We start from the raw sequence: 25155 nt of genomic DNA on the forward strand, positions 1-25155 counted from the left end.
TGCCATGCTCTCCTGGGACTTGCGTTCTCTGAACCATAGAATTCTATTTAAAAAATCCTGACTGCTAAGATATCATCCGGCTTGATAGGATATGTCAAGGTTGATTATTGTTATTCTTCTGGTGTGTCGATTGTACACTTTCTGCAGACCCTTGGTGGCCCCCTGGCTAATCGCCCAGCCATTTAATACCATTTAGACTCAGATTAAGAAGTCTGGAGGAGATGCTCATCTTTCCAATCAGCCAATGGGGCTCATTGGGGCACTGTGTAATTCTGAAAAATGAGTGGTGTGGGCTAGTCTATACTTTCACTGACCTCTGATCTGATGCGCAATGCAACTGACTGTTCCCACTCTGAGGATGGTGAATCTGATAAGTGAACACTACCGTATATAATAGTGTATATTGAATAAACTCCTTTGTGGGTATTTCAGTACAGTTAAAATCATTTGATACAGTTTGTGTTGTCACTATATGAAAAAGGTGCATACATTCAGCAAGTTATCCTTTTTACTCCATTCAAAAGGGGTGCTGGGAGTGCTGTTGGACTATGTTATCCTATAGTAAACAATAGGTGTGGCATACTCTGGCATAGAATTACAATTTGAGTTTTTCATGATAATACAAATAGGCCTTATAGAACCATGTTCCAATGTAATGCCTTTTTTCTATATCAGTGTATGTGTAAACTAATACAGCAACCCAAACAATTTTCAGGTGGTTTTAATGTGCCATGCAGATTGCTTCAAGTACTTTCTATGATTGTAATAGAAGTTTTATTCATGAATTTATATTTGTTGGGGCATGTTTAGTTTGTTTAGCCAAGAAGGTTTCTCTGATAAGCCATACTAAGCTATAATGTATATATTATCTGGTTTTAAGCAGATCTATCTCTCTATTGATCTATCTATCTTACCTTTTTCTCCAAAGTCACAGGTGATTATTACCTACTGTAAATGTAAGTTAAGTGGAGAAAACAAAATTTCCCTCTGACATGTAGTAGTAGTAGTAGGCTATGTGAAAATCAGGAAGTATCTCATGAAACACTATAGATAATTTCCATTTAGTAAAAGTAGCCTATACAAAATATAGATAACAATGACATATCCAGGGGTTTCCAAGGCTATTAGGCTATGTAAAGATATTCAGAGTTCATATATTGATTTTTTTATTGATTTCTTTATTAGTTAGAAATTACACTGTGTGCACAATTATTAGGCAAGTGAGGATTTTGGCCATATCATAATTTGTATGCATATTTCCCAACTTCAAGCTGTATAAACCTAAGTGCTTATTGGATTTAAGCATACCAGGTGATGTGTATTTGTGTAATGAGTTAATGTGTGGCCTAAGGAGATCAACACTCTATATCAAGGCAAAATGGGCCAAAAAAGAGATTTAACGGACTCTGAAAAGTCAAAAATTGTAAAAAGTATTTCAGAGGGATGCAGCACTCTTGAAATTGCTAAGATGTTGGGGCGTGACCACAGAACCATCAAACGTTTTGTTGCAAATAGCCAACAAGGTCGCAAGAAATGTGTTGAGAAAAAAAGACGCAAATTAACTGCCAAAGATTTGAGAAGAATCAAACGTGAAGCTACCAGGAACCCATTATCCTCCAGTTCTGCCATACTTCAGAACTGCAACCTACCCGGAGAGCTCAGAAGTACAAGGTGTTCAGTACTTAGAGACATGGCCAAGGTAAGGAAGGCTGAAACCCGACCACCACTGAACAAAACACACAAGTTGAAACGTCAAGACTGGGCCAAGAAATATCTGAAGACAGATTTTTCAAAGGTTTTATGGACTGATGAGATGAGAGTGACTCTTGATGGACCAGATGGATGGGCCTGTGGCTGGGTCAGTAACGGACACAGAGCTCCACTTCTACGCCAGCAAGGTGGAGGTGGGATACTGGTATGGGCTGGTATTATTAAAGCCGAGCCAGTTGGACCTTTTCGGGTTGAAGATGGCCTCAAAATCAACTCCCAAACCTACTGCCAGTTTCTAGAAGATACTTTCTTCAAGGAGTGGTACAGGAAAAAGTCTGCATCTTTCAAGAAGACCATGATTTTTATGCAGGACAATGCTCCATCACATGCATCAAAGTACTCAATTGCATGGCTAGCCAGTAAAGGCCTTGAGGATGAAAAAATAATGACATGGCCCCCTTCCTCACCTGACCTAAACCCTATTAAGAACCTGTGGGCCCTGTTAACGGGATATTTACAGTGAAGGAAATCAGTACACCTCTCGGAACAGTGTCTGGGAGGCTGTGGTTGCTGCTGCACAAAAAGTTGATCTTCAACAGATCAAGAAACTGACAGACTCCATGAATGGAAGGCTTGTGACAGTTATTGAAAAGAAGGGTGACTATATTGGTCACAGTATAGTCACCCAAGTTATTTTTTGACATGGAATTTTTATTTGTAAATTGAGTTGTTTTATTATTCTCACTTTAACAGATGAAAATAAACAAGTGAGATGGGAACATTTTCGTTTTTTTATTTAGTTGCATAATAATTCTGCATACTAATAGTTGCCTAATAATTGTGAACATATATATATTCTCGTAGAAAGACAAAACCTCACTTTTACTTTCGTAAACATTCAGGTTTAGGTTCATTAACATTTTGTATTGACCGAGAGCACTGTAGTTGTTCAATAATAAAATGAATCCTCAAAAATACAACTTGCCTAATAATTGTGCACACAGTGTAGATTGACTGTTCAACTAGCCTGGTCATACCAGACCATTGTAGGGGAGAGTGGCCTAAGTTGTGCCACTTTTTACTCAAAGTGACTTTAAAGTGAGGCCTTGACAGTAAAGTCTCCAATTCAAATATATACATATATTTCAGTATGTTGTGCATCCCTGGCAATAAAAACGTTGGACCTGGAATAAACTGTTTAAGAAATATAGCTTTCGGAAAAAAAGTTGTCTTGTGGCACAACTTGCCCCCGGTGTGGTGTAAGTTGTGCCACAAGAGAGAATACCATGGGGTAAATTGTGTAATTGATATATATATATATCTCATAAACTGTAATGCAAGACACATCCATAAGACAAATATTTACTTTAAATAAACCTTAAATAAGTAATTACTTATTTAAGGTTTATTTAAAGTAAATATTTTACAAAGATTGAAGGTCAATTTTCTTAAACAAGGCCTATCAGATCTAGGTGGTTTTGCCTGCAAAGCTCACAATGACAAAGTCACCATCAACATCTTTCTGGCCATCTAAATTCTTGTCAGTGGTGTCGTTAAGTGGAATGGAGATGTCAGTCTCTTCTGAGCTACTGTAGACGATCACTTTTTTTTGGTGACCATACAGCCGTGCCACTGGAACCAAATGTACTTTGCACTGTTGCTCCGTGCTTGTGGAACCAACTGCCACCTGACAAATGTGATTCCCGCTCCATTTCTGCCTTTAAATCAATGCTCAAAACCCATATGTACACCCTGGCTTTTCCTCCCCATTAACTATCTTACCTCTGCATTACTATCTTTGTTTATATGTGGATGTGTGGGCTTTATGTCTTTTATTTTTGTTATTGTTATTTTACCTTAATTGTTTACCTCCTGAATGCACTATGTACAGCACTTTGGACAGTGCAAGCTGTCATAAATGTGCTTTTATAAATACATTTTACTTACTTACTTACTTATAACTCACCTAGGCCTTTTGGCACAAATCACCCCAACCCCAGAATTTTGGATAATAAGCATGATGCAGCAGTTTAGGGCTGACATCGTGCTAACTGTATAGACTCAAAGTGTAGCATACTAAAGCACTAAAACATGTGCCAAATGTTTTCAAACTTGTCTATAATTGTTCAGACACAATAATCAAAAAACCTTGATCATGGAATTACTTTGAAAGGCAAAACACCGTTTTTTGAGCTTAAATGTGCTTATTCCTTATTCCTTTACAGGATGAGTCAAATGGATGGCTCTTCTTAAATATGTGGTCACATTTCCAATTTCTTCCACGGTTTTCTAGAAACAAGGGGTGGCACAACTTCCCCACAGGCACAACTTAGGCCACTCTCCCCTACTTAATTTCATTTGTACAGAAGGGACTACTGAAGGGAAATGAAAATTGAGCGGGATTGTAGGCGGGGGGTGCCAGGCTATTGTTCAACCCCATGGATGAAAATGACAAATTTTTATTTTATTTTTTACTGCTGAATTTAGGCTATAACACATTATCCCACATTAAAGCTGGGGTGGAGGATTTGGAGAAAATGGCAGTTGGGATAGAGATTCGAATCCAAATACCTCAACCTCTCCACTTGTTCTCTTTGGTCCCTCCCTGACACGCTCTACACACCAACAAAGTCGTACCAAAGTGAATGGACAGTCCCAACAGCCAATAAGAACAGAGAATCGCAGCCTCGCTCTGATTTGTCAAAGTGTCAGCTCATGTTAACTTTGACCAATCAGAAATCATATACCCCAGCTTTAATACAAAAACATTTAAAAAATATGCAATTGTCAATGATAAATCTAATTAATTTTTGCCAGAGCTGTTTGGTGTGTGAACAATGGAAAACACTTCCTTTGCCTTATTCACAATCAGGTAGGCCTATTTGTGAGAAATCATCCTTCTTTACTGACCCATGTAGGCTACTGACCTCATTCTTATAGCCTAGCTTGTAATATGTCCATGGTAGCCTACTGAACCGGCCTGGTCTATACATGACCATAGCAGTAAGCTATAAATATGGACCATATGACACTGCTGGCCCTGCTCCTTGCAGCAGCCATGGACATAGAAAGCTGGAGCAGCACAGCTGCTGCCGCGCTTTTGGACTACAAACTGCTTGGTGCGATGTGTGGTCGAACCCTATTGGTGCACGAAGTGACCGAAACATCCAATCAGGGCGAGCCTTGTAACATACAGAAAAAAAACTGAAGTTGTCCTATTACCTCAACCGATAATGTCTGAGGACGGTGAGTTATATTGAATAAATTGTACTTATTTAACATGAATGCTTCTTTTTCGGTGACACACTGTACAGTGACATTAATGTATGGAGGATTTCGACGGGGGGAGACAGCTAATGTTAACTTTAAGTCCGTCGCCGCCATTATACCACCGAAGAAGCATATCCCGCCCTCCTTCTTCACTATTTTTCTTCTTCTTCTCCTTGGTACTAGAAAGTAAGCACCACTGGTCCAAGTGGTAAAGGGGTTTAGTCGCCAGGTAGTTTAGTTTCGACGACCGCTAGCTATGTACGCGTGATTTGGCCAGTTGTTTTATTAGCAACCAAAAGCTAGCTAAATAGCAAGCATGCACGACAGTGACACGTTAGCTGTGCTACTGGAAAGATGGCCATCGTTGCATGTTACAACACAGCACTGTTCAGAGATAATACTACAGCTTGCTTTGCCAGCTAGTTGGTTAGCCATTAGCATTGACTAGCCATGGAGCTAGCTCAGGTCAGACTCCCAGCAAAACACTCAAATAAGCTAACAGGAGTAATGGTATAAGCACGCAACTGCATGAAAGAATATACTTTATTCTTCTTCTTAATAGTTTTTATCTTCTGTGTCCCATTTTGAGTCGATATTGGACTGACATCGTCCAAGCAGTATACACTCCGAGGCTAGCGTTAGGTCATCATCCACAGTGCATGCCATTTGACAACATTGATGTCTTTAAAACCTGTGTACACCTGGGTCACTCATAAAGACGGTAAAAAAATAAAAGATGCAGACCACTTCACATTTAATCCTGCAACGTAACTGCCAGACTGAGGTTATATTCAGGCAATGGGTGTAGCAGGCAGTCATGTCCTTTTTATTTGACAGTCTGTTATGACAGTATTGTTTCTAACAGATGAGGCCCTAGACTTTCCCCTAGCAGGGGACAGTGGGGCGTTATATTTGTGTTATTTATTGTTTTCTTTCTTTAAAAACCAAACGAACAGTGACTTGATCAGTCCTCTAATAAGTGTTGCCTGTGAAGCAAATGCCATATAAAGCTTATTACACTGTCACAGGCCTCCGTTGTCCTCCAAAAACTGTTCAATGAGCCACGCTGTTGCACTGAATGACATCTTACTACATCACCAACGATTGTGGTTACTGCAGTTTTTACAAGTTGATCCGGCAGATACGGTACACCTTCCTGTTGTTGTATACACTACATCACCAAATCAGCAGCTAAGATTAGTCTCCACGCCATTTATTTCTGTTTCAGTGACTTGCTAAAACCTAAAATGCACATCTCTTTTAGGAAATTACTTGTTTTGCGTAAGACGACTTGCCCAAAAATGTAATATTTATAATTGTCACCCATTTTTAGGAGATTTGGATTTTCAGTAGGGACAAATGAGCTTATGGCTGTTCATCACAGACAGGCTGGAGAAATTGGAAATCGTTTAGAGATAGACTCACATCATTGGATTTGTCCATAATAACAAAAATATATGTTGCCAGTCTTATCCCTGAAGTTTTAGCCTTGTCTGCCAATTAAAATGATCAACTAGAAGGTGCGTCATATGGATGTATTGATGATTTTTTTCAGTGGGTTATTTTTTCAAAGAAGAGCTTTGCCTGTGCCGTATGAGGTCTGATTAGTATCCAGTGTGTGTTCCGAGCTTTGTGTTTTGATTATAGTTACATTCAGAAACAGCGTGAGCTAGACTGGGCTTCCAGTGGGTCCAATTACAGTACATATCTAATTTATGTTGGAGCTAAATGTCGACGCAGCCCATGATATGGCAGAGACGGAGAGAAAGACTTGGCAAGGTCGCCACCTGAGCAGCAACCTGCATGGTCAAAATAACAATTAGCCAAGGCTCAGGCAGCGCATGGTGAGTCATCTTGGCAACCCCAGAGTTAGCCTCCTGGCACTTGTGCCCAAGTCTTGATAATATATGCAGGGACATCTTTTCATCAGGAGAGGGCAATGTTCACAACCTAACTTCAAATGTAATGCACTGGTGGGTATAGTCATCTGCACAAAGCTCATGTTGTGTTATCAGTTTCATATTCTGAGCATGCTGAGTTTTGTGAACTGTTTCACTTTTTATCTACATCAGTTTTGCATTGCTGAATTTCTTATGAAATGTTTTTGATTTCTACTCCCCTGGCAGCCATGGAGAGTGCGTCCGTGTACATGTGCTTCCCCTGCTACCAGGAGTTTAACACTCTAGAAGAAGTGCTGGAGCATCAGCTGACGTGCACTGCTGAGGATGAACAGCCGGCTGAAACATCTGAAACCACACCTGTCGCTGTTCCAGTGCTACAGACTCGGGTAAATTCTGGCACAGTCAACAATTATCCCCCTTTCATCATGTATCTGTATGAGTGCTGCAAGGTCGAGAGTTTAGCTGGGAATAGAACAGAATAACACACTGTGACGGTGCGGCCTGACATGACCAGCAGGGCTTGCATTAAAGCTTCCGAAATCAAATCTGGAGAATCACAAGTATAACTTTAGCAATAAATTGTCAAGGCTCTGCTTCTGATCACATAGTAAGAGACTTTGATCAGAGCACATAACGTTGTGTTTTTTAAATTATGCAATTTAAAGGTGTTGCTGTGTTATTTTATCTAATTTATGTATCATTTAATCTTGTATTTGATTGTAGGGGCAACTGTAAAAGAGTTCAGCAGCAGATAATGACTGAACATAATGACCTTCATGAAGCAGGATTTTTTGCAGGAGTGTTGTCCTAGACTACATTAGTTTTTGCTAGGTGCACCGTTTTTCCATAATTTCTTTTGTTTTGTTTAACCAGGTAAAAGTCTTGTTGAGCTTGAAATCCCCTTTTTAAGAGAAACCTAGCACAGAGGCAAGGCAAGGCAAGGCAAGTTTATTTATATAGCACAATTCAGACACAAGGCCACTCAAAGTGCTTTACAGGGGCAAGATTAGAATACATAAAACACATTATAAAACATTTAAAAACAAATAAAAGAAGCAAAAAAAAATTTAAAATTAAAACTCGATTTAAAAGCAAATAAAAGAAGCAAATAAAATGAAAATTGCAGGTTAAAATGGAAACAAAAAAGTCTTCAGACTCGATTTAAAAGAACTGAGAGTTGCAGCAGACCTCAAGTTCTCTGGGAGTTTGTTCCAGAGATTTGGTGCATAATGACTAAAAGCTGCTTCTCCTTGTTTAGTCCTAACTCTAAGGACTGTAAGTAGACCTGTCCCAGACGACCTAAGGGCTCTGGACGGTTCATAACGTATCAGCATATCAGTAATGTATTTTGGCCCTAAACCATTTAGTGCTTTATAAACCAACATCAGTATTTTGAAATCAATTCTTTGAGTGACTGGAAGCCAGTGTAAAGACCAGAGGGCAAAATGTACACATTGTTACAGCCATAAATACAAACAGAATAAACAGCCTTAGGAGAATCCGTCTCAAATTAAGTCAGATACTCTCACGTTTTGTGTACATGTAACGTCATGACTCGAGAATTAGTTTGCCTCCTTGGCTTCATTTATGAGGTATAAACCATACATTTTAAATTTTTAAGTGTTCAGTAGATGTGGAGATTTTGACATGACCTATCATGTGTTGGCCAGAAGTCCCCACTGAAAAATGTATTTCTTGCATACATTATCTTGCTAAACTTATCCGAGATAAATATCAGTCACTTAGTCTTTGCACAGGTACATCTTTAAGATCTCTCAATTATACCATATTAAATGGGCAATGGGGTGTAGTAAGGCCTGCAGATTTAGCAGCTAAGTACTTGAGTACTACCTGGAACTGCATTATGTGTAGCATGAAGTCAGAATAATACATTAGCACGTTGTTTATCAGAGTAATGAGTCACTATTGAGACAAACGGGTGTAATGTGCAAAAATTTGATAAAAGTGGATTGATTCTGGATTAAGGGCAGTTGGACTTTTCAATCAGGCTTTATACTTCGTTTTATGTGACAGTGCATGTTTTATATTTTGAATAAACTATGATCTGTAATTTTTCATACATATCAGTTGATGATTGGGCTCTGTTCTAAAAGTGTTGGCTTATAGGTCAGAACATACACTCAACAAAAATATAAACGCAACACTTTTGTTTTTGCTCCCATTTTTCATGAGATGGACTTAAAGATCTAAAATTCATTCCAGATACACAATTGTACCATCTCTCTCAAACATTGTTCACAAATCTGTCTAAATGTGTGATAGTGAGCACTTCTGCTTTGCTGAGATAATCCATCCCACCTCACAGGTGTGCCACATCAAGATGCTGATCTGACATCATGATTAGTGCACAGGTGTGCCTTAGACTGTCCACAATAAAAGGCCACCCTGAAATGTGCAGTTTTGTCTCACAGCAAAATGCCACAGATGCCACAAGCATTGAGGGAGCGTGCAATTGGCATGCTGACAGCAGGAATGTCAACCAGATCTGTTGCTCGTGCATTGAATGTTCATTTCTCCACCATAAGCCGTCTCCAGCAGCTTCGCACAGCCATTGAAGAGGAGTGGACCAACATTCCACAGGCCACAATTGACAATCTGATAAACTCTATGCGAAGAAGATGTGTTGCACTGCATGAGGCAAATGGTGGTCACACCAGATACTGACTGGTTCTGAGTCCCCAGACCCCCAATAAAGCAAAAAATGCACATTTCAGAGTGGCCTTTTATTGTGGACAGTCTAAGGCACACCTGTGCACTAATCATGATGTCAGATCAGCATCTTGATGTGGCACACCTGTGAGGTGGGATGGATTATCTCACTAAAGCAGAAGTGCTCACTATCACACATTTAGACAGATTTGTGAACAATGTTTGAGAGAGATGGTACAATTGTGTATCTGGAATGAATTTTAGATCTTTAAGTCCATCTCATGAAAAATGGGAGCAAAAACAAAAGTGTTGCGTTTATATTTTTGTTGAGTGTATATGCCTGCTTACTGGAGAGGTTGTTTTAAGTTATATGATGCAGTTCAATCTGGAGAGACTAAGAGTGTATTCACACCTGCCTTGTTAAGTTCGGTTGAAACGATCTCAGGTGCACTTCCGCTTTCAGTGCGCATCTTTCAGGCAGGTGTGAATACAGCAATCGCACTCAAGGGCGGACCAAACAAGCGCACCGAGACCCATTTGAAGAGATGGTCTCAGTGCGCTTCCAAACGCACTCTGCTGCAGTTCGTTTGCTGTGTGAATTTGTCCGGACTCAACCTAATTGCAGGAAGCACTGTGCCTTCTCTTTCTTTCCTGTTTTAATAAATCGCCGTCAGCTTCACATTATGGTAAAGTGTTGTTGTCGCCATTGTTTGGAAGGTTAGTTGTGGTTTGATCGGGAGCCCCGAGCGAATATGTTACAATTGATAGAGGACGCGTAAACATGCTGATGTGTTCAGCCATCAGATGAAGGAGAGGGGAGCGTCTCCCGCACAGTGCCAACAGGTTCACGCTGCGCTTTGATTGAAGTTTGTGTTTTTTTTTGTTTCCCATGTTAACCCAGCTGACACACAACTATTCTTCTCGCGGGCCGCACGTCCAGCAGCAAAAATACAGTAACAAAGATGTTTAATAACGTGGCATTGACACAGGCCTACATATTATAACCATATGAAACAACAATAATTAGATGTTTTTCTTCTTTATTTATAGGCTAGATGTAGGCCTATTTATTTATTATATCTAACCACATATTATATCAATTATACTGTATATTTCGCAGTTTTCACTTTGTGCTTCCTACCGGTACTTCTCTCCACCCCAGAATGTTTGTCCAATGAATGAATGACCTCAGATCACATGTGGTTTTGCTTCGTAGTGCTGGTTCACTTGCAAAAGGGGCAGTATGAAAGTGGACCACACCAAACAAAAACAATCTAAATTCTATTTGGTCTGGACCAAAGCAAGTGAACTAGCGGACTTTCCCAGTGTGAATACATCCTTAATGAACCAGAGGTTTAAAGAATGTGCATTGATTTGATTGAATGTGCAAAAGTCAGAAAGGTCCCATCGTGAAATCATCTGCAGGAGGTTAGTGAAGCCATGGGCTGTGCAGAATACCCCCCGATGGAGCCTAGACACTTGTGGTGGTGGAAAGCTGAAGGTCTGGATGATGATGATGATGATGGGAGGAGGATGGGGTGGAGGAGGGATGCATCGAAAGCTGGAATGACAACTGACAGCAGAGAGAAGACAATATTAAACTTTTGTCAGAACCAAAGTAATTGGCTCCCCGAGGCCGGGATGAATGTGATAGGTTAAAGCTAATAGAGGGGACGCCCACGGCACTTTAAACGGGCCGGGAAGAGTGAGTGAATGAACTGAGGGAGTAGTCTGAATACATGGTGTAGAATATCAGTCTTCCTAAGCGACTCCCCGTATGTGTATCTGTGTGCTCGCATGTCTGTGGCGTGTCTGAGGTGCTGGCTCACACACACACACACACACACACACACACACACACACACACACACACACACACACACACACACACACACACACACACACACACACACAGGGACAGACAGGTTCTGCTGACTAGTTTTTATCATCCCCAAATACTTTGTGTTATTTGTGATGTGAAATGACTGAATGCGTGTCTCCTAAACATATTGAAATCATTTTCAAAACCTTATTTAAAAAAAATTAAAAGAAAAAAAGTTTTAGTTTATTGATTTTTCCTAAACGGTTATGATTTACGACCCGGTTTCACGTGTACACAAGTTCACGTGCACACCACTATGATGCAGTAGAATAGCAACATGGTAAATGTTGAATTATTTTTACAGTGAAAGAAAACAGGAAAGATTGGGAGCAGAAGGGAATGACATGATGCAGGTTGCAGGCCAGATCAAGGTCCAGGATGCCATATTTACATGGTATCCGACAAGGCTGGCTGAATCACCAGAGTGTTCCTCATGCTCCAATAAAAATGAGCCATTTGTTTTCCATCTGTGTACCAATTGTATGCTTCTGTATGTAAATTTCTATGTATTATTGTATTGGCTCATAGTGGATTTGAGAGGCCTTTGTGGACTTGTGCATTTCATGCATTATTTCTTAAATGATGTGTCCTGTTTGGAATATATTCTTTGGGGATGAATTTCATGAAAAAATGCTGAGCTCTTTAATTCAGTTCTACAAAGGAGCTATTTGAATTGCAAAGTTTGAAAGTCGTATAATGGGTTGAGTTATTCTGTTTAACTTTAAAATACTGAGCTTAGAGTCTTGGTGCGACTGGCACTTTTTTTGTGTCATTCCCATGACAGCTTCAGACAGCCTTTGGGGTTAAAAGAAGTCATTGGCCCTTCTTTAGCATTAGGGCATGGCTGTCTGAGCTTGTGCCCAGACTTCCATCCTTACAGTCTTCAACACACGTCCATAAAGCACAGTGACAGTCATGAAAGACAAATTGCTACACCAGCAGGAAGAGGAGCATGAGAGATGCATCAGTCAGCCATACTTTCTCCTGATGGATCTCCCACAAAGGCCGTCTCTCATTGATGAAACAGCTGGAGAAACATTATAAAACCTGGGTACCTTATGGCATCCTTGCCTTCACTTTGCCAAAAGACGGTTTATTGCGAGCATTTTAGCATTTCATGAGTTAAATGATCATAGTCTCTGTGTATGTTATGTGGCATTTGTCACAGAAATCCCAAACCTTGGCCCTTGATACTGTTACTTTGGGCATTAACGCTCTTGTCTGCGGCTTCCAGCTTGGTCGATGTGCATACATCAATCATCAGAGAAGTGAAGGTGTCACAATTCTGGGGAATGCATGTTATCAAAACACTTTTTGTCAAAATCAGTGAATAACTGGACATGATCTGCTACTAGGGGTGGGAATCTCTTGGCACCTCACGATTCGATCCAATTCCGATTCCGAGGTCAACGATTCGATTCAAAATCGATTCTCGATGCAATTTTTTTTTTACGTACATACCCATGTGTGATTTTCAAAAATATATTTATATACACATCTGAGTTTGCTACTCAGAGTTTGCTAATCACTTCCTACTTTTGTGATGATCATTAAAGACAATCAACAGATGAATTAACTTCTCTAATATTGTATTAGAGAAAAAGCTTTTCTTGTCACAAATATGACTTTCTATGACCAGTACAATAATCAATGCAGCTTTCAACACAATATGGAAGTATGTAAAAACTAAACCGATTCAGTTTAATTTTCTTTCTACTCTTGTAAATCATGTTTCTATAGGATTTCTATTCTATTATTTTCTATGTCATTTCAACACATTGTGCAAAAAGTATGGCTTGGAATTCAGCTCTCATACAAAAACGTAAACAGACACAAAGCCAGTGCAGGTCATATGGGTTTGCTGCTCTCAGCCCTTTTGTCGCCACTTTTAACAACTCGCACTTGTGTAGTGTGCATGCGCAGTGGCGCAGGAAATACTAATATTAAATACTAGTAAACATTATTTTTATTTTTATTTATTATTATTTTTTATAAATCGATTATTAACTTTTATGAATCGATTCGGAATCGTTCGAGAGAGAATCGCGATTAATCGGAAAATCGATTATTTTTCCCACCCCTGTTGTGAGGAAATGGAAGGTTCTCCGTGAGAATGGTGACTGATTCCCTCACTGCAATCTGGTGTGTGGCACTGATTGGCTGATTGGACCCAGGTGTGAGGAGATGATATATGCCCTGAGATCCCAGTGCTTTGTGCTGCTCATTATCTCACCTTAAGAGGTAGTGAGAGGTTGTCTCTGAGTGCTCCCTGTGTGTCCATTCAGCTGCTTGGCAGTGGTGGTTTTGTTCGTGTTTTAGTTTTCAATATTAAAAGGTAGCCTGTGTGGCCCTGCACAACTTTGTGCTTTTTGTTTTCTCCCCCCTCCCAGTGTCGTGTTGCGATTTAGTGGTTATCCCTCCGGGGATAACTTTTAGAAACCCCTTGGTCCGCACCTGTGTCCCAAACTCCCCCCCCCGAAGCCTTACACCTGTCCGTACTGTGTGTGCACTGAAACATTTTTTGTTAAGACACAGCCTATAGGCTCTGTAAACTGACATGTACATTAACTAAAGGGGGCCCACTGTAGCAACATACCCGTTTACACTTGCTCATTTCAAAATCTCTATCTCAAAATGATCAGAATTTTACACAAATTTTCTTTGTACTGTTTTGTTTTCTTTGAAGTTCATGAAGTAGAAAGCCAAAGCTAATTTATCTTTGTCTGCATAGCCTTCATTTTAACTTTGACTGTATGAAGCCTTATACTGTATCGTATTGTAAAGGCCAGTCTACTCATCATCATAAGAAACACTATCACTGTTTGATATAAATATGTAAGCCTTTTATAACAGCCCTTGTTCTCACATGAGACCGCTAGGGAGTAGTTTTGAGTGAGAATACGACATGACTGTTAATTTGAATGGATAAACAAGATTTATTTTTCATTAATTCTTCCTATTGATATAATTTTCTTTTTAATGACCTTATCTTCAGTGTAGCACCACTGACTGGCTGATGTTTTTTCTTAGTTTTTTCTTTAGTGGTATATCTGTGATGTGGCTATAGAAAAGTTGTGTCTTTTTACTGGCCTTGATTTGTAAAATTACAATAGCATTGATGGATAACAGTGCATGTACAGGGATTTTGCTTTTCCCAGAAGTAGGGTCCTCAAGACCAGGCAATGTCCTGGTGTGATTGTCAAAATAAATCATTATTTGTGCAATCAAAGCATAGGTCCTCCATTATGTAAAGCTGTAGTACAAAAGATTTAAAAAAAAGTCTTTATACTCCCTTAGTGTAAAACATCAATTTTGATTTGGACTAATCCTGGCTTTCTGCTCCATTGCAGGCTTGAGTGATGTAGACCAAAGCAGTTGGTCGAACCAGGCTTTCGAGCTAACAAAGTTACAATCTGTACGGCCATAATAAACTTATGTCCTTTTTTTGTCATGAAATTAAGGATTTTCTCTATGGTTCTCAATAAATTTGCCTTACTGTAGCTGAAAGTACTTTTTCCTCACCTGTAACATTTATGAAAATACTAAACGAGTACTATTCATTTTGCCAAATTATAATAGAGATTTTTATTCATACATATGTATACTGTATATATAGTGTTATATATATATATATATATATATATATATATATATATATATATATATATATATATATATATATATATATATATATATATATATATATATATATATATAATATAGATTACAGTCCACCAATTCATTCGCAACTGATATGTGCAATCTGTATTTGTATGAGGAGAAATGCTAATACTAAGAAAATGCAATCAGAATGCTAATGAATCAGCCAGACCACATCTGGTGGTGGTCTCCTGTCTTCACACACCACAATGCTAAAATAAAAGCATATATAATTATGTGAGGCATAGTGAACTGCCATGATTGAGGCCCTTTCAGACGTCTTTAACCTCAACCTTGATGTTCTATTTTTTGCTATTCGAATAGATTGAGGGAGCAAATGTAAAACCCTGCGGTGTGACCTTTTCAACCCTGAAGGGCCTTTGATAGTTATCGGCCAGGCTGTAGCCTTATCTTGGCTGTCTGGAGCTCTCAGAGGAACCTTGGCTCTAAGCACATGCTGCTCTAATTGACCTCAGAACCCCAACACTGAATTATTATCCCTCATCTGCCAGAAAGAATAAAATATAATTGAAACACTGCAGTTTGAATTTTCCTGAAACAGCTTTGTGTAATAGTAGCAGCTGTAGTAACAAGGAGTCTTTTCCTTTGTAGGCCTACAGAGAAAGATACGGAACAAGTGAAACATTGAGGATAATCTCTGATTTCTTTTGATCTCTTTCCTCACATGTCTTTGCAGCAACAGGTAATAAATACACCAAGTACAGTTGCACAGATCCAGATCCAAGAAGGACTTTCCTACGTGCAACCTATTCAGAATGCAATCAAAGAGGCTGCAGCCAGTGAAAATTTGACAACAGACCAGCCCAGGATCCTTTACCAGTGCGGGGACTGTGATGAGCTTTTTAAGAGCCTGGACCTTTGGCAGCAACACCGTAAAGGAGAGGCATGTCAGCAGCAGGCTGCTTCTCGGAGCAATACACAACCAGATTCACAACCTGAATCACAACCTGAGCCAGAGGTCGCTTCACCTACAAGCGAAAATCCAACTTTACATTCAGAAGATTCTTCTGTCGTGCAGAGTGAAACTAGCCAACCTCCTAAGTCAGAACCAGTAGAGGAACCGCTAGCAGAGGAAGAGACTCAGCAACATGCAGATACCTCTTCAGCTCAGAGCTGTGGTCCTGTTGTTACTGAGGTGGCAGCAGCTTCAACCTCTAATCTAGAGGATTCGTCTTACAGGAGGCGAGCGGCAAACAAAAAGCCAAAGCCCGAACCAGTGCTCCTGTGCGTGGATTGCGGCTCATGCTTCGGCCTTGTGTCTGAACTAGTGGCCCATCGCAAGACCCAACACGGCTTTGAGGAAGCTCTGCACCGCTGCTCCGTGTGTGGGGAAAGCTTTCTCAACACCACCCTTTTTCTCTACCACCGCAAGCAACACAGACAGTTGGGTGAGGTTCAGGTTGTAGTGGTCCCTGGGGAGACATCAGAGGAAGTGTCTACTCAGAACAATGAGACTGATGAGCAGGGACAGGAGGCCACTCTCTCCACCGCTAGTGTCACCTCCAGTTTCACACATCCCGAGTTGTACATGTGCAACCAGTGTGGGCAGAGCTTCAGCGATGAGGGAGGCCTGGTCACCCATCGTACGCAGGAGCACGACCTGAAGGATCCCGTACACAGTTGCCCCTACTGTGGCAAGGGCTTCATGAACACCACCGAGTACCTGTACCATCGTCGGCTGCACCGCTTCACATCGGGGACGGAGGTAGCGGATGGAGCTGAAACTGGCGAAGAAATAGCCAATGCTACACCTCAGGATACCACACAGAGTTCAAAGCGGCTGCTTTCCCCGCCTGCCTCTGCTAGTGAATCTAGTTCACCACTTTCTAAGAGAAGTAGGCCCTCTTTTAGGATACTGAGCGGAAGCAGTGCCCTCAGAGGTAAGCGATAATAACAATTTAAAGCCCATTTGGGAAAAGAGTAGACATTTGTTGCAAGATTTTTTGGGTCCCTAATGAACATTTTTTTTGTGTTGTCAGGGAACAAGGGTTCAGGCATCAAAGAGGAATTGGAGGGCAGCACTGCAGCAGACTCGGATAACACCAACCACCCTCCTCCTGCCAAGCTGCTGCAGGACTGGGCCCGCACACCACTACCCCATGTTTGTCCTTACTGTGGCAAAACCTTCACCAGACGCATCTTCCTCCGCACCCATGTCTACAGCCACACAGGGGAAAAGCTCTTTACCTGCAAGGTGCCTTTTCAAATCAAGATTTGTGCTTTCTTGGGAGGGATTATTTCCAAATGTTTCTATTTTTTTGCATGCAACTGACTTTGTCAAGTTGATATTATTATGCTTTAAAAGTTGAATGGGTTTGAGGCAGACATCATTTGAACCTCCAACCTCATACTCGACAGTTTCTGTGTTTGCACAATGTAAAATTGTTTTGAAAATATTAATATGAACATTACAATCAGCCATTTACATACTTAATGTATTCCCTTACAAGAGTTAATTAATACTGTTGTAAATAACGCTGTGTCATATATCCTGTTTGTCGTTGTTGTGAAGGTGTGCTCAAAGTCCTTCACCAACTCCCAGAGCCTGCTGCGCCACAGCATGAGTCACACAGGCAATAGGCCGTTCAGCTGCAACGTTTGTGGCAAAAACTTCTCCCAGGCAGCCACCCTGAAAAGGCACCAACGCATTCACACTTCAACACTGCCGCGGCGCAAACGTGGACGCAAACCGGTATGGTGCCTACTTTTTTCTTTTTCTTGCAGTGCAAATTTAAATTCTTAAATGTCATACAGTTTATTACATTTACAAAATTAAAAGCTGCCTTGAATTTATCATGTTAAACAACATCTGTTATGTGAAAATTATTCTGGAGAGATTATCTTGGATGACAGCAGCCAGTTATCAGTTGGCCTAATACTTTTGAAATTTTAGATACTTAAAAAAAAAAAACTAAGAATAAATTATATTTTTGCTAGAAAACTTGCTGTCCTTAAATTTTTTTTTACCTTGACTGTTTGCCTTAATCCAGGTGTGTACTTTGGACAATGAGGGAGCTGCTCATCTCTTCTCTTGTCCTAACTGCCCATCTCGGTTCAACACTGAGGATCAGCTCAACCATCACAAGTAATTACACAACTGTTTTTTTTTACTGGCAGTAGAGTATCTGGACATGATTACAACAAATCTCACAATTTACCATACATTACATACTAAACAATATATTCAACACCAACCAGCTGTACATTTCTGCATTTCCATTTAGACCAGACATTGGTAATACTTTTTAACCAAGGTTATTGCATAAATACCTTTTAGAATCATGGTTTTAAACAGAACCCAGGGGCAGGATTAAGATAACCCCCAACCCCCCTTTTCGCCAGGAGCCGCAGTAGCTGAGCCGTGTCCAACTACTGAGCAAGACCTTTAAGCTGTGTAGCGAACACACTGACTGAGATGTCTGTGTACCCTTGAGCCGCATATGATTGACAGACAGAGGCGCAGAAAATTAAGATGATAACGATAAAAACCCAGGACTGGGGGAAGAGCTGGGTCCTACATTGAATGTGAAATATAACAGTGTCTATAAGGTTAAAGCCCTGACTTTGCTCTGCTGTGTGTACATTGTACAATATTTTTGCCAGAAGGACAATGTTCTAGATGTGGAGGAGAACACTGTAAAATTAAGTCTTGCAGTCTGCACTTTAACATCAGCGCTTCATTTTAAATCATGGGTTCTATAGAGCCCACAGTCCAGTTACAAGCTTTCCAGACTTTTCAACTGCAACTCACAGATGAAGTCTGCTAAAGCCAGCTAAACAGAAATATTCAGTTTCGTATCATAGAAGATAATAAAAAGCAACATCAATGGAACCAGAAAACATTTGACACTTCTGTTAAAAAATACCTTGAAGGGGCGCCCTTAGCTCAGTTGGTAGGGTCCCCCCCCCCCTTCACCTCTGTCTCTCTGCACTATCAATAAAGCATAAAACTGCCCAAAAAATATATTTAAAAAAATAAATAGCTTGGATTCAGTGATTCTTGCTGATTAATTTCTGTCAATTTACGAATCCATCAGTCAATGTATCATCCTAACTAGTCAGTGCAAACCCACGTGTAGAATACAGCGTCACCCCTGCCTATTAAGGAAAATCTGGTTGGGAGAAGAGGTGACCCTGACTCAAATTTAAATTCTCCTAGCGGCCTCAGGGTCAGCTGTCCCTGAAATATTGATTTCTATCATCTATTAAAAGGGTACAGCCTGGCCTCTTAGGCAGGACTTGAGAGGTCCCTGCACATCTTCTCCTGCTTTACTTTAAGTGACTTGTATGGTTAAGTACTTTTGCTGCACCATTGCCTTAAGCAATTGACCTACGGTATACATAATACATATAATTGTGTGCATACAATATTTAGAGGAGCATTATCTCTCCTAAACTTCACCATCATCTCTGTTTGTTCTGATTACAAAAAGCTGCCCAAAGAAAGCAGTATTTTGCTTTGAAAGCCGGCCTGATGCAGCATTAGGTGAATTGATCCTTCTCTCCTCCCCTAAGGATAGATCCAGCATCACGTTATGCAATAGATAAATATAGTCTTTCATTTCCTAACTTTGACTCCTCGTAGTTTATTGCCGTTCTTTTATCTCAAGCCGTTATACACTCAGCTAATACCCCCTATTTAACCTGAAGCACAGCTAAGCACATACTTGCGGTAATCCTTTGGAGTCACATATAAGGTGGCAGCTTAAAACCAAGACATTACTCTTTTTCTACCCTTTGTATTACCATTTTTATAAAACTTAACACTTTGAATTTACACATAATTATTTAATGTAATTGTTTTAATGGCTATTTCCTGTACCTGTAAGGCATATTTGCCCTATTTCTCTATCTGGAATTGTGTCCATGTTAATCTTTTTTTCTGGTAAAACAAGTTTGAAACTGGAAAAACGTAATATACTAAACACACTTGCATGACTGTGTGTTTGTGTGTGTGTGTGTGTGTGTGTGTGTGTGTGTGTGTAGACTTCTGCACACCAGCCATCCATTCCCTTGCGAAGAATGTGGAGAAGCCTTCAAACGCAGGAAAGACCTCGACCTGCACTCGCTCACTCACCAAGGTGAGGTTTCAGGGCTCAGCCTGGCATATACTGTAGATAAAAGTCACGTATGTCAAATCCTTATGCCATGAGAAAGATTAGACCACAAATGTGGGGAACAGAGTCCGAAATCAGTTGCAAGCCTCTGTGTATGCCTGTAATGGAAAACAATTATATATGTTCGCATTGGTACAGCATACAGTAAATAAATATTGATTGAGCGCAAAGAGGATAGATGATAAATGTGCCTACGGGCCTGCGTGGGTGGCCTGGTTTATTTACAAACAAACAGTACTTCCATGTTTTGTGGCCATTGTTCCTCCGATACATTAGGTCAATGACTTCCCATTGATTTGCGTCCCGTGTGGAGTTGAGGTAGGTGGTAGGTAAATGAATTGGGGACGTTCGACACGTCAACCTCATTAGCTATGCTTGAAGAGTCTGTGTGCAGCGGGGGTCAGAAGCATGTGGCTCCTCTGAGAGAGATGATTGAAGAGATTGATCCATTGATCAGTTCAGGGCCATAGGCTGAGATTGTCCCTATTAAAAGTTTAATTAGAGGGTCCCAGAGGGGAGCAGGGTGGGTCGCCCCCACTTTGATAAACAGTGCAGATGGTTAGCAGATTGCACGAAATCTGCGTGACGACCTATGAACATGCTGATGAACCATCAGTGTCAGAGATTTCACAGCCAGATTTTTCAAGTACAAATGTAGTGTTTGTATTGTGTAGTAGTGTGTTTGTATTGCCAAAACACAACTAGGGCACCAGCTGATTAGACCCGCACTGATTAGTTGATTAATTTATTAGTCAACTGACAGAAAATTTATCTGCAGCAATTTTGACAATTGAGTCCTTTTCATCAATTTTCATGCAGAAATGCTAACATTTGCTAGCTCTGGGTTCTCAGTTGTGAGGATATGCTGCTTTTCTCTATTTTACTTTAATCATTTTAAATGAAACATTTTAAGGTTTTGGACAGTTAGTTGGACAAAAAAGAACCCCGAAGATGTCAAATAGGCTTATGTGAATTGTGATATGTTATTCAAGAGTTACCATCTAAATCAATTGGTAATGAATACAAATTTCAGTTGCAGCACTACAAATAATAATTAATTATTTAATTTGTCAGTGACCGGGATGATACATCAAATATGAATAAAATGCCTATTGCAATTTCTTATTATATAAAGCATTTTTGCTTGATAAACGACTTAACTAATACATTCATTGACAATTCAAGTTGTTTGATACATTTACTGTCAACTGAGTTATCCATTATTTTACCACTAGGCAGTTTTTTCACTACAGACGTTTAGACTTGTCGCTGTAGAAAAAGCACATTTCTTATCGTCTGGCATACATTTATTTTGCCAAACTCCCATTGACTGTTACCATTGACGAAAGGCACATCCTTGTTGACACTGAAACTGGCTGCATCTCGGGAGCTGTCTCTCATCACAAGCCCTCAATTCGTCATTTGATTGTTGGCTTGAACCACTAGCACTCACCATGCCATCAGATATTAGAATGGCACAAGAGCAGCATGACCAGCTGACTGAAACCTGACACTGTTCCATTGCAGACAAGCAGCCAGCGACGTGTCTTCACTGTTCATCCCAGTTTGTCAACCAGTCAGTGCTGGAAATCCACATGCAGCGATGCCCTACCACAGAGGAGGATAAAAACACTGGTCGTGGACGGGGTCAGGGCCGCGGACGCTGCACAGGACAGGTTGGAAACAGCATTATAAAAAATTATAATTAAAAAAAAATTGTTCTAGCAGGTGACACACATGGTCAGACCATGTGTGTTAATATTGTTATCAATGTATTCCCTCTCTTTTTCTTTCTATTTTTTCTCTAACAATCCGGACGGAAAGGAAATGTGGTGGGCAGTGAAAGGGGCGCGACATCTAACAAAGGTTGTGGTTATGTCTCAGTTATTTCTCCATTCATTCCTTGTCCCCTTCTTTCTCTTCTCCATCTTTCTTCATTCCTCCCTCAGATTGAGTGTGACCTATGTGGCCACCGTTGCATGACCCAGGAGGGCCTGGACCTCCATCGGCTATCCCACACGGGCCAGACGCCTCTCAAGTGCCCAGTCAGGCCTTGCCGGCGTCGATTTACCTCCAACAGTGCCCTGGAGGAGCACGTACTGGCCCATTTCCAGGGATCGCACAGCAAGTCCAAAAACCGACCCCGCTTCCGCTGTGAAATTTGCCTGAAGGAATTTGCCTACAATTCCACCTTTAGTGTTCATATGAGGACACATACTGATGAGAGACCCTTTGAGGTAAGAAGTGTGTGTGTGTGTGTGTGTGTGTGTGTGTGTGTGTGTGTGTGTGTGTGTGTGTTTGCATAAAAAGTAAATTTCTTTCAGCCTGCTGAATCATATTTTGTAATTTATATATAAGACTTTCCAAAAACCCTTTTAACACCTGGATTTCAAGCCTTGCCTGACCCCCCATGGTCACACCCGTTCATGGCTCTGGCCATCTCTCTGCTGCTTCTGGACCATGGCCATTTGTGCAGTGTGTGTCCTGCGGGTGTTTCCTCCCTCCCTGTGTACCTGTGATTAATGGCAGGGCTGAGTTAGGGCCTGTCAGCTCCCCTCTGTGCCTGTTACTATTCTGGGACTCTATCCCTCTCTCTCTCTCTCTCTGGTGCTCTGGTGACAAGGCAGGACATCAACTATGGACCCACCCAAGCCCATCACAGCACGTGGCACTGTAGAACTTGATTTAATGTTTGTGGCTTTGCTTTGAGCCATATCTAACAGGCATGCTGTTGATTGAGGAGCATTGGTCCTCAAACACACAGACAGCTATGGGGACGCTTTTCAATTATAATCGTATGTGCGATCCTGAAGGAACTCCTTTTTTGCACAGTATATAGAAGGCAAACTCAACAGGAACACTCATTTTATTCAAGTACACCTACACCTCAGAGATATTGAAACTGCAAAGCTAACAACAGCTTCAGTCTTGAGTGTCCCCAGCAAGAATAAAACAAAGCACAACAAATTAATAATTTTGTAGTGCATCAGGTTTAATCACAGATCTGGTTGTAGTGTTTTGTCTGCAAGCACAGAACAAATGTTAAAGAGGGACAGAGAAAGTACCACTGTGAATTGTTAAAGTGATTACTTTATTTAGAAACTGTTGAACTCTCAGATCACCGGTAGCAATTATTTGCAAAATTGTAACGGTTTGATGATGTTTTTTTATACAGCAAACAGTGAATGGATGAATTTCTTGAAAATAGTTGGCAGATTAATCAATAATGAAAATAAATAGTTTGTAGTTTTTATTGCATTGTATGTCTTTCCCTCTCCGTCTTCCCCAATACCCTGTTCCTCTACCCCATCTATAAGTTCTGCACCTGCAGGAAAAAACTAAAAGAGGTCTCAGAAAACAGTCATTTCAGTTGAGTTGTTCACTGCCACTGCTGTGAACATAACTGTACCTTCTTACCATCCTCTTGCATTCTTCTTTTTTTTTTCACCATTTTCGTCCTTCCCTCTACCAGTGTGCCACATGCGGTAAGCGCTTCCGTCAGCTGCCTCACCTGCAAGACCACGAGCGCATCCACAGCGGCCTGCGGCCTTTCTGCTGCTGGATTTGCGGCAAGAGCTTCAGCGTTGCCGCCCGGCTCACCGAGCACGCTCGCACCCACAGCGGGGAGAAGCCCTACCCCTGCTCCCACTGCCCTGCCGCCTTCCGCTCTCGCTCCAACCTGGATAAACACATCCGTCTACACGGAGACCTGCCCCCAGAGACCGCAGAGCAGGACGCACAAACACTGGAAGATGCCCACGTCCAGAAGGTGCTGGAGGGGGCCAAGGTGCTGTCTTCTCTGGCCGCCTCAGGAGAGATGGAGCCTGGCTCTGTGCAGACCATCTATGTACTGCAGGGGGGTGACGGAGGAACTGAGACGGTCATGATGACGTCGGAGCAGCTCAGTGGCATAGAGGGCGCCTCGCAGGTCGTCATCCTGCCCCACTCCGTTCTGGGAGCTCAGGGCATTAATGTTCCCACCATCACCATGGATGGAAATGAGTTCACCATGGTGGAAACAAGCCAGTCGCCGCAGCATGCTATTGAGTTTATTGTGGAGGAGACAGTATAAGGTTCAACTGGAAAAAATATTACTTAAATGCAACACAGTAGAGAGTTTAGAGGAGTTTTATTATTTTATTTTATTTTATATTATTTTATTTTATATAGAGTGAAAAGATTGATCATTGAATGATATGCAGTTATTACCTTATATGTATAGTTTGATAGGTTTCTAAGCCAGTTTGAACACCCATCCTATGTAGTAATACAAGCAGAGATTTAGTTTAATAACATTGGTGTAACAGTGTTAAACTATTAAATGAAATGCTGAAGCACAGATGCAACGCTCAGAACAGAATGTAGCTTAAATAAGTCTTAAAAAACGGATGGAAAAACAGGTTGTAAAATTGGCCCTCCATTGTATACGGACGTGTATTTACAGCCCATAGTTATTGGGGAAGACCAGTGGTGTGCCCATGAAATGTCTTCTGCTTTCTTTATAATAAAACGCTTCAGCTTTCACACTTGTGAGCGTCCATCATTTTATAAGGTGGATGACAGAAGGGCATTGCCCCCACCCTGTCAGATGGGATGGACTTTATAGGTCCTGCTATAAATTGCCACTTCTGCCTTTTGACAAACAATATGAGGTATTCTGCTGAGAGAAATACAGACCCAGTCAGTGTACAGCTTTTCAAACTTCTCTGTTTCGCTGTCACGCACCATGATGTTAGTGGAAGGTTGAATGAAGTAGAATTGAGTGTATAGATCAACGCTAATGTCCGTAGGACATTAGGTTATTGATTTGTTTGGTTCTGTAATTAAATACAATAATAATGGCAATTTGGCAAGACATCATGCGGTGGCAAGTTGTGCAATGAAATTATCCAGCACTTTCTGTATAGTTATCAGAAATAATGAT

At 40.8% G+C, this 25155-nt stretch overlaps 1 protein-coding gene across 2 annotated transcripts; it reads left to right on the forward strand.

The window, feature by feature from the left end:
- Positions 1–4903: 4903 nt before the first annotated feature.
- On the forward strand, positions 4904–24753 carry znf574 (zinc finger protein 574). 2 transcript variants are annotated; one of them, XM_080039081.1, is made up of 10 exons: positions 4904–4956; positions 7107–7267; positions 15791–16994; positions 17094–17308; positions 17627–17806; positions 18105–18199; positions 20101–20195; positions 21759–21907; positions 22181–22468; positions 23704–24753. In XM_080039081.1, the coding sequence occupies exons 1-10, from the start codon at positions 4944–4946 to the stop codon at positions 24301–24303; spliced, it is 3000 nt and encodes a 999-aa protein (XP_079895207.1). In that variant the 5' UTR covers positions 4904–4943; the 3' UTR covers positions 24304–24753. The 2 variants fall into 2 exon arrangements, with proteins under 2 accessions (XP_079895207.1, XP_079895208.1); XM_080039082.1 differs by lacking the exon at positions 4904–4956 and adding an exon at positions 6640–6953.
- The last annotated feature ends 402 nt before the right edge of the window (positions 24754–25155 follow it).

The sequence above is a fragment of the Ammodytes marinus genome (genome assembly GCF_949987685.1).
Source record: "Ammodytes marinus genome assembly, chromosome: 13".
NCBI classification, from domain to species: Eukaryota; Metazoa; Chordata; class Actinopteri; order Uranoscopiformes; family Ammodytidae; genus Ammodytes; species Ammodytes marinus.